Source organism: Pseudonaja textilis, chromosome 1 (genome assembly GCF_049901715.1).
Source record: "Pseudonaja textilis isolate UNSWEBS1 chromosome 1, rPseTex1.2, whole genome shotgun sequence".
NCBI classification, from domain to species: Eukaryota; Metazoa; Chordata; class Lepidosauria; order Squamata; family Elapidae; genus Pseudonaja; species Pseudonaja textilis.
This window is the reverse complement of record NC_141990.1, coordinates 269,718,272-269,728,903: the sequence shown is the minus strand read 5'-3', so window position 1 is coordinate 269,728,903 and position 10,632 is coordinate 269,718,272. Positions and strand designations below refer to the sequence as shown.

At 36.5% G+C, this 10,632-nt stretch overlaps 1 protein-coding gene across 1 annotated transcript; it reads right to left on the bottom strand.

The window, feature by feature from the left end:
* Nucleotides 1–870: 870 nt before the first annotated feature.
* LRRC57 (leucine rich repeat containing 57) lies at nucleotides 871–10,597 on the bottom strand. Its single transcript, XM_026709504.2, has 6 exons — nucleotides 10,450–10,597; nucleotides 7,338–7,523; nucleotides 6,346–6,481; nucleotides 5,621–5,889; nucleotides 3,293–3,478; nucleotides 871–1,845 (listed from the first exon to the last, which is right to left on the bottom strand). Exons 2-6 carry the CDS (start codon nucleotides 7,419–7,421, stop codon nucleotides 1,804–1,806), a joined length of 717 nt encoding a protein of 238 aa, XP_026565289.1. The 5' UTR covers nucleotides 7,422–7,523; nucleotides 10,450–10,597; the 3' UTR covers nucleotides 871–1,803.
* Between the last annotated feature and the right edge of the window lie 35 nt (nucleotides 10,598–10,632).

The following is a 10,632-nucleotide window of genomic DNA, read 5'->3' as shown; positions in this document are numbered from 1 at the left end:
ACTAAGTTCCATTGACATGGGCTGATGGGATAGTCACCTTTGCTAAAAAAAAACAAGATCTAGGAATTCCAAATTTCCCTGGAATTTCATGATGGAAAGTTTTAAGAAAAATCTTTACTTATGTCATATGATGAATTGGAGGTGAAGAGAACATTCAGTCGCAGGCTTAATGCAATGTGTGAACTAAAGCGTGGTTTCTTGAATAAGCCTAATAACCCATTAGAGTTAGAAAAGGACATGGTTTAGCATGAAACGAGAGCAGGAGAAAAAACTTGAACCATTGTCTCTACAAGTCAAATACAGATGCTGTATTACAGGGAATTCTAAGAACAGGAGTAGATACTCATTCCCAATCCAGGTATAAAAGACAAGAATGACATGGTTCCCCCCCCCCCCCAAAAAAAAATCTTCAAAGTTGTTTTTCTTCAAAAATTAGACAATCTTATTTAATGTAAATTTATATTAAATGAAATTGCTAAAAATAATTTGGCAAGGATTTACTGATTATAACCCAATACAAAAAGATCTAACAACTACCAATAGGAGAAATCATTACTATTTCCTAGGTTTCACACTGACCAACTCCTCCAACGCCTCAATCTCATTCCCAGCTCTGCTGTGTTAGAAGAAACAGCATGATTACCTATTGGTACTCAGTACCAATTGCTGATTTATAATGCATGCAACGTATGTGTCTTTACAGTTGCGATTACAAGTAGCAGTAGAAAAAATGAGAAATATAGCTGGAACCTGTAGTGCATGAAAAAAAAATATTTGTAAAAATAAATCACGTAAGAGTAGCGTGTTTCAACCCAACAATGAAACATCCAATCATTTTCATTTATGACCATTCCCTAGGGTTGTAGAGTTGTTTTACATTTTAATTTAAATTTCATTTACATGAACAGTACATTTTACAGAAAGCTTCAGCTGCATATTTGCCATTCCAATACATAAGAATATATTTCAGTTTATTTTGTCAAAAGGTGCCAAAAAAGTTTAAGAAAGTTGTGGAGGTATGGTTTTTGTAAAAAGCATGTAAATTATTCCAAGGTTGCATATTTTAAATATCCATGGGTGCTTTGCATAAGGCATTAATACAGTGATCAAACCCTCCCTGTCCCAAACATTGGAGTTTGTTACTCGCATAATGATTCAAATGCAGTGTCCTATTTTGCAAGCCATCAGTTTAGCACACTTAAGGTGAACTAGTTGATTAGCAAGTGGAAGACAAACCATCTAGAGAATGACTGTGATGTGAATCTAGGACAACTGTTGTTTTATTATGTATATTAAGCCACTATGCTCATCCATAATTTGTGCTTCTATTGTACATAATTTTTCAAATGGCCAGCCCTACATACACTGTAAAATATTTAAAGCCAAGACATGGATGGATTTGCATTGTGGAATTAATCTATATTGAATTAGTGAGCCTCCTGGCAGATGATCCTACCCACAAAGCCCATTATCTCCATCTGCCCTGCCCTGCCCTGCCTCCTATGTATGAAGTTGTCAGGAACCGTCATAAAACCTCTTCAGCTCAGGTCATTTTGTAATGTTCTTCTCAATCGTTGTAGATGGAGACTTAACAAATGGATGTTAAGCATTATATCCAAGGTTACCAATTCTTGGATTCATTTTGTGAGATCTAAAACATCAAGGCATTTTAAAACCAACAGGCCACTGTTCTCCTGCCTTTATATAAAGGCTTGAATGTCATTCTCCCAACAGGCTTGTTGCAGTTTGGATCCATACATCAGTCACATTTCTTGTTGTCTTTTCATTCACGTGCACAGTAGCTCAGGCAAATTTTTTCTTTGTAGCAGTAAATCTTTCCATATACTAAAATGTTAAAAAAAAGTTTTGTTGATAAATATATAAATCAAGTTCTAGATAACTTTTGCAAAGAGTTCATTTCTAGTTTTATGGTTTTCTATTTTTTTCTGTTTAGTACATAATCTATTTCTACTGACTAGTTACAATTTCAGTACTACATTAATTCAGAACTTCTGTGTTGTCTTTCCTTTCCTAAATCTCCTGCTGTTGGACAAAAGGTTCATAGCTATCTGATAAAGTAGTGTTCAGTCAATGCGAGAGGGGCCATTTTAATCATATCACTTGCCACTAATGTCCATTGTAGTTAGCTTTAAAATTGAACTCTTTTAAATCATAGTTATATAGATCTTAACAACCAGTAATAGAATCGTATTTCGTGTTTCCTTCTTCCTCAGTTCTCAATGTCCTGCAAATATATATAGTGCATCACACTTGAGGACTAAGAGATCCCAGAATAGCATAGGGTAGCACAGATAATTATGGCTTAAAGCAGAAGTCCAGGAAAGTTCTTTTGATGAACACCAGACAAGAACATGCTGTATAGGTTTTTCTGAATTTGATCCAAAGATGTTTAATAGGAGTACAAGTTTTAATTGCCATTAGAGCCTTATATAAAAGCCTGTATATGTAATGAAATAGTAAGTAGCAACATCTATTTAACTGTGACTGATCATTAAAAAAAAAGCATGATCAGTCAGGGTTAAGTTGTAAGCTAAGTTGGAAGGTCAAAGAAATATCTCAGAAAAAGTCAAAAACAAACCACAGTTGTCGAGAAGCCTATTTGGGAAAGTCCAAGAGACAAAAGGAGTCAAATTCAGTTTGAGGGAATCTTTCGATAGGCATGACACCTATAAAATGTCACCTTCTCATATGAAGATTTTAAGAATAGTGATGGGATATTACTCCTAATAAACCTCTTTGGATCAAATTCAGAAAAACCTATACTTTCCTGGACCTCTGCTTTAAGCCATAATTATCTGTGCTGCCCTATGCTGTTCTGGGATCTCTTAATCCTTATATAAAACCATATAACCACATTGACAAATGTTTTGAAAGATATAGGGTTTCATGCAGGGGTGTCAAACTTGCAGCTTGTGGGCCGGATGCATCATGTGCTGCCCACGCCCACCCTGGGTTTAGTGAAGAGGGAAAAAGTCACAATATGTCATGTGATTACGTGATGCCGTGAGTTTGACACCTCTGGTTTAGGGAATATTTTTAAAATCCTCATACAACTCTGATATATTAATCTACTAATTAGGAAAGTGTTGTAACTCTTTTCCAAAACTTTAAGATAAACCAGGAATTTAAGCTTCATGTGGCTAAAAAAATTGCTATCTTTATGATTTCATTTAACAACTGATGCCATTTGACTACTGTCCTACCCAAATATATGGAAAAATGGTACTAAGTAGTGGAAAAGAGAAATACATATATGGGATTTTCAACGAACCTTGTCATAGCCATCCAATTCTCGAAGTTTCTTGATCTCAAAAAGATTACCCTCTGCAGCAAGTAGAGAGATCTGAGAATCACTAAGAATACTCTGAGGAAGTACACTTAGTTCTAGGCAGTTCTCTTCAAGGCGCAGAACTTTGAGGCGTGGACAACGCGAGATCTGGGGGGAGATCTGGGAAATCTGTAATAGGCCCAAAGAAGTAATCAAAAAGATGGTTACAATGATCTCCCAGTTAGAAAAATTAAATAACAAAACAAGAAAGTATTATCATGTTTCTAAAAACTGGTCCTATACGGATAGACTGTACATGAGCTAAGTTTGTTTTGCTATAACTTATCAGGCCACCATGATAATAGGATTGCTGGAAACGCCTACTACAATTTCAGCACAGTGCATAATTGCAGAGTATCTCCAATTAATTACACATTTAAAAGGTAATTGTATTATTAATTTTCACAGGAGGGAGGGATTTATAAACTTGGATCAATATAGAGGTAGTCTTCAACTTATGACCACAATTGAGCCCAATATTTAAGTTGAGCAAGAAATTTGTTAAGTGAGTTTTGCCCCATTTTATGACTTTTCTTGCCACTTTTGTTAAGTGAATCACTGCAGTTGTTAAATTAGTAACCCAGTTGTTAAATGAATCTCATCTCCCTATTGACTTTGCTTGTCAGACGGTCACAAAAGATAATCATATGTCCCCAGGACACTACAACCACCATAAACATGAGTCAGTTGCTAAGCGTCTGATTTTTGATCATGTGACCATGGGGATGGCTGCAACAGTCATAAGTCTAAAAAATGGTCACAAGTGTTGTAATTTTGAATGGTCACTAAGTGAACTGTTGTAAGTCAAGGACTATCTGTAGTTTATATTTTGTCCATCAATGTTAACATCAATTTAGAATGTTAGAGCTAATTCTTGATTTTATTAAGATAACTATTTCAACATTTGATTAGATAAAGGTTCCCCTCGCACATATCTGCTAGTCGTTTCTGACTCTAAAGGGCGGTGCTCATCCCTATTTCAAAGCTGAAGAGCCAGCGCTGCCCAAAGACATCTCTGTGGTCATGTGGCTGTTACCTTCCCACCAAAGTGGTCCCTATTTTTCTACTTGCATTTTTTACATGCTTTCGAACTGCTAGATTGGCAGAAGCTAGGACAAGTAACGGGAGCTCACTCCGTTACACGATGCTAGGGATTCAAACCGCCGACCTTTCTGATCGACAAGCTCAGCGTCTTAGCCACTGAGCCACCACCAAGCCCAACATTTTATTAAATGTACTTTAAAAAGAAGCTGTTACAGGTAGTCCTCAAGTTATGACCACAATTGACCCCAACATGTTTGTTGTTAAGTGAGACATTTGTTGAGTTTGCCCCGTTTTATTGCTTTTCTTGCCACAGTTGTTAAGAGAATCATTGCACTGCATCTGTATTCCCCAGTGACTTTGCTTGTCGGAAGGTCGCAAAAGGGGATACCATGACCCTAGGGCACTGCAACAGTCATAAATATGAACTAGTTGTCAACCATCTGAATTTTGATCATGTGACTATGGGCAGCTGCAATGGTCATCATTTTTCAATGCTCTGTTATAAAGGAAACTCAATTAACTGTTGTAAATCCAGGACTACCTGTAGTAGATTTTCTCATTTTAGCGAACACAAAATGTAATTCCACGCACACCATTCTCACATAAGGCCAAGATGGGTGCACTTTGTCAGCAGCGGAAGATGGCAAAGTTCAACTAGATGTGGCAGAGCTTATGTAGTGCAGGACAGCAAAGATGACTAGGGCTTTGCCCTGTGAAACTGGGACTGCACAGGGCTTGAGGAAGAACTCCTTGCTGGTTCTGGGACTGAAGTAGAGACCTGGAGGTGGGGGTGGCTGACTGAAGGACCCATGCCCCTATTTCAGCCCCATCAGCACTGGGACTACCGCTGTGCAGGGAAGCCAAATGGAGAGAGATGGGGCAGATAGGTGGATGGTTAGAGTCCCAGAGGCAGCAGTCCTAAAGCTCGAGGCTGGGAGGAAGGAATTGGCTTGGATCAAGATAGGTCCTCTCCTAACAACTAGTGGGATTTAGTTTAACAACAATGGGGACTGCCATAGTTGCCATTGCTTAAGTGATGCAGTTTACAACATGGGCTTTATCACTACATTGTTTGGCAAATTTCAGGCCCAATTACCATTGTTAACTAAGGACTACCTTTAATGCCAAATAAACCCCCACTTTGGCTTATAGCATTAACTATATCTCCATCCACAGTATTTATGACACCACATAACAATACTCAACTACAAAAATATACTTTCATACCTGATTCTGATTTAAGTTCAGTTCAATAGCCTGTAGCTCTCCTATTGTGTCTGGGATATTCTGGATCTGATTTCTGGAAAGATCTACCACATCTATATGATGAAGACTGCATAGCTGAACAGGTATAGTTTGAAGCTTGTTTCCGGAAAGGCTCAGTGTTTTTAGTGCCACAAGTTGTCCAAAGCTGCTAGGTAAACGTGTCAATTGGTTATTGTTCAGATGTAGAATTTCCAGCTTTTTCAGCTTGCAGAGTTCCTCAGGTAATACAGCTAGCAATAAATTATAAATACAATTAAATCATGCTGCCAGGAAAAAGCACAATTATGAAAACATCAAGACTAAATATTTTATTTTGCTATATAATCCTCCTTAGAATAAAGATTCATTATATAACAGAATGTTCTTTTGTAATATATGATATACAATATATCAGATATAATTTATTTATTCTACTTATATACTGCCAAATTGTCTGGATTAATACACAGGCTCATTTTCCATCAGAATTCTTGCAGCTGAAAAGATGTGAGAAAAGAACAAGTAATAAAAATTATTCTAGCTGAGTAAGTCCCTATTTCATAAGAATCAAAATAATTTTGATTACCTTAGCATTCAGCAACACATTACCTTAGTAACAAGTAACTACAGTTACAAACAATCTTTGTTAATACTAAAACATTTAATATGCAATATATAGCAAGCTAAAGACACTTAAGTAAACATACTCAGTCTGTTGTGATTTAAAGCAAGACTTTTCAATACAGAGAACTTTCCTATAAAAGGTGGAATTGATTCAAGCTTATTGTTGGACAAATCTATTGTTCTGAGATTACTTGCCAACTTCTGTAGATCTTCAGGAAACTGAAAAAGAATCCAGATATTGATGAAATTATTCAAAGAATTAAAAACTGAAAAATATACTGAATCAGAATGATTTGTAATGAAAATTATGTTTTGTAGTCTTACATACCCCAAATAATGAAAGATTGGAAAAGAATTGGGAAATCTGTCCAAAATCAATTAACCATAATCGGAACAAAACCCAACACAATATTTCATGTTATGCAAAATCAAAATAAATAAAACCTAATATGAACTGCCATAGTCGCTTAATGGATGTAACAGCTTATTAAGTCATATTTCTTTTTAGAAATTAAATCCAAATCAGAGAGCTTTAGTAAAACTGTGCAGAACTGTAATTTTTATATACAATCATCAGGGGTAAGCTTCCATTAAATGTTCTACCTTTAAAAATCCAAACTGATTTCTATAATATAAAACAGTATCAATATTTTTATAGTATAGATATTAATTAAAACATATTCAACATTTTAGAAGTATGCAAAATATATTGTGTTCAGGTTGAATGCATTCAGAAATATTTCAACATTAAATGCTCCATTTTGAGACAAAATTTGGTTTCAGGATTAAAACGGCTTTTTTTAAAAAAAAAACTGGGTAACATCAAGCTGAAAATAAAACACTTTGATTTTAAAATATACTTATTGGATTTGTAATAAGACCAGAATAGTTCTACTCTAAGCTTGAAATGGTCCAAAATGTAAAGTCTGTAATAGCCAAATTAGTCCCATAAATATGGTAATCAAAAAGAAAATATTCTGAGTTCCAAAGCAAGACATAATTTTATCTTTTTAGCATATTATGGAGTAAAGGAAAATGGCTTTTTGTGCCATATGTTAACAAAGTTGATACTTACCTCAGAAAGGCCTTTTCCAGTTAATTGGAATACTCCTGTTTTTTGGGCCGTCTCCAAATGTGCTTTTAAGGCACTGTTTCCCATCTTTCTGTTATTGTCTTTGAAACTGGCAAACAAAAGGATTGTGGCAGATGCGTAGTGGAATCCCCCTCATTCACACTACATTAGGCAAGATGAAATTACTTTCTATTAAAAAGTAAAATGAGAATACATTAAATAAAGGTTTATCCATACGATTTTCTTCTCAATATTCTCACCTCTACGGTAAATTGGGACCCAGTCTTCTATGCCATTGACTCAAGTAAACATAAGTTACCCAAATCATCACTCTTGCATAAAATTAATCTGAACACAACATTCACCAGTCGTAAGATAGAAATATTTGAAAATGTTGCTATATAACAGAAAAGATGGAAATGATAAATGAAAACACTGTACTAAACTCATGCTAACCTGGACTCTAACCTGAAAATAAGACATACTCAAAAGTATTTGTTCTCAGAGAGCATGTTTATGCTTCTTGCATTCAAAAAGATTAATTCATAACTGGTGGAAAATAGATAATTATATAATAATAACTGAACAGATAGTCAGTTTTTATAGCATTAGAGTCCATGGTAATTTAACCTCCAGAGATTCAGAATATTTCTGAATATATACACATAAAACTGAATTTAAAAATTTAAAAAGAAATAAAACTACAGGCAGGTCTTTTTGATAATGACTCCATGTCTCCACTCCTTACACCCAAGCAGGAAGTCCATGGGCTTCTAAATATCTATGAAGAGTTTGTTGTTTGAAAAAATATTTAGGGATGAACCCAATTGTTATAGTATGTTGATTAAGCCTTTTATGTGACTAATGTTTTTAACCCTATACAGTATTTTGTAAGCCATTTACAGCCTATAGGAATTTAGCAGCATAAAAGCCTTGGCAAATGCAGTGGCATCTTGGTATTCAAATGCTTTGAAATTCATCAAATTTGATACTCAATACATTTTGGTACGAAAATTTTGTACCAGTACTCATTGTTTGTTTGGTAATCAACACACAAGCTAGAACTCATTGGTGTAGGCTGCCTTGCGATTCATTACATTATTCCTTATGGAAAAATGTATTCAGTACTTATTTATTTTAGGTACTTATCCCACCTCACGGAACCAATTAATGAAGAGTAGAGAGGTACCACTGTAAATAAATCCATGAAGTACAAGACTCCACACAGTTATAGCTTCCAGTGAGCTGTGCTTTCCTTTGACCACATATGAATAGTACAACAGTTTTCTCTAGTGTTGCAATCACAATATTTGTTTCATATAAAATCAACAGGCTTTCTAAATATTTTGCTCTTGAAGTCAGAGTTTCCTATTCTAAAAAACTTTTGCATTAACACTAATCCAAAAGTAACAAGGTACGCACTGTTTCTAATTTTGCTTTCCTTAACATAGTACTTCCTGATGCATTACTGTTTTCTGTGACAAATCAGCAGTACTGCAAAGAAATACTGTAGGGCCCTGATGGTGAACCTATGGCACACGCCCGCCCACTGATTGTCAGGTATCTGGCACGCATGCATGGGAGGGGGTGCTGTGTGGGAGATGCGTGTGCATGCGCAGAGACCTGCGCACATTGTCTTCTGGGTATTGCAACACATGTGAGCCACACACACACAAGCGCATGCACAATTATCAGCACAGGAGCCTAAAAAGGTTAGCCACCACTGCTCTAGGATTTATAGGTTAAGTTCATGTCTCCATTCAAGCTAATGCCTTTTTTGTTAATAATAGCAATACATTTTTCTCCCCACATTGCCATATTAAGAAAACTTTGTTCATCTAACAATGTTTTAAACAGTACAGGTAATCCTCACTTACAACCATAATTATATAATTACAACCAAAAAAGTGCACCAGCATGCCTACCATCCCTGTCCTACTGTTCCCATTTATCCATTTATTCATACTCATTTATTTTGTATATACTTATAGCTGCTTATGTTTATATGTTATGTTCATACTTAGCTTGTTTTCTCATACATGCTTAACAAAATAAATAAAATAAAAATATGATCCCAAAATTACCTTTGCTAAACAAGACAATTTTTAAAAGAGTTGCTCATTTTGACAGTTCTTGCCACAGTTGTTGACAGTGCAGTTGTTAAGTTAGTAACACAGTGGTTTTCCCCATTGTCTTTGCTTGTTAGGTCACAACAATCTCTGCAACCATCATAAATACATGCCAGTTGCCAAGCACCCAAATTTTGATCACATGACTATAGGGATGCTGCAACAGTCATATGAAAGCCATTTATAAACCACTTTTTTCAATGCCATTGTAATTCCGAAAAACCACTAAAGGAGGGCTATCTGTATTACCAAATTTCACTTTCACTGGCTTTTATACTAGGTGCTTGCCTTCCTTTACCTGGAACTGTGAAAACTGTGTAAGGAGAAGGGCAGGTAAGTGAAATCAGTCTTAACTCAGAGAATTTGGGATAATTTCAGTTTTGACTATCAAGGGGCCCGCAACAAACTATATTTAGGCGAATATTTATCTTCCTTTCATAGATAAAGTGGGGGGGAGCCGGATAATTTACGATCTTCTCCCACCAAAAGACACAGGAGGGGCAGCATCAACGCAATTCCTGAACTTCGCAGGAAAAATTATCGAAGTGAGCCACACTCAAATCACGCTAATCCGGATGAGAGGCTGGGTCCAGTTAACTACAGTTTTACTAAAACAGGTCACACTGCATGAACACAAATTGAACAAACTATGGTTTAGCGCGAGACGAAAGCCTAATCTCAAAGGGATTTAGCTTTCCAGGATGACACGTTACGGCTACAAAAAAACTGGATGACCATTCAGATCGATCTTCCTTCCTCCCTCAATAAACGATCAAACCCGAAAGTTTCTTCTTCGCTGCCATCCGACGATCGTCCCGATTTTTATTGCTGCACTTTCTAACGGAGTTAAATCTCCCCTAATCAGCCTACCAACTTCAGCCTCTCCTACTTCGACTCCAACGCCCTCAGATCTCCCCTAGGGAAGCCGCCAAGGGAGATCCCGGGGAAAAAAAAAACACACCTCGTAAAAGGAGGACGGGATTTACCTCTTAGTCCCTTTAATTTAGCCGGCACAGCCTCGCATCCTAGCAACAAGCATAAGCAGGACGGCGAGAAACAGCGGCCAGGCGACTTCAGTCGTCCGCGAAAGGAGCCACACACCCGAATGACAGCCAGCCTAGCCTCTAATGGCGTGCTTCTCCGCTCCAAAAATAATATTTGAGAATCTC

Excerpts from the sequence above, each read along its gene's own strand:
- LRRC57 (XM_026709504.2), bottom strand. The coding sequence starts at position 7,421 with ATGGGAAACAGTGCCTTAAAAGCACATTTGGAGACGGCCCAAAAAACA. Across the intron at positions 3,479-5,620 it reads TGAACTTAAATCAGAATCAG|ATTTCCCAGATCTCCCCCCA; the intron begins GTATGAAAGTAT and ends GGCCTATTACAG. Across the intron at positions 1,846-3,292 it reads AATTGGATGGCTATGACAAG|TATATGGAAAGATTTACTGC; the intron begins GTTCGTTGAAAA and ends TTAACATTTTAG.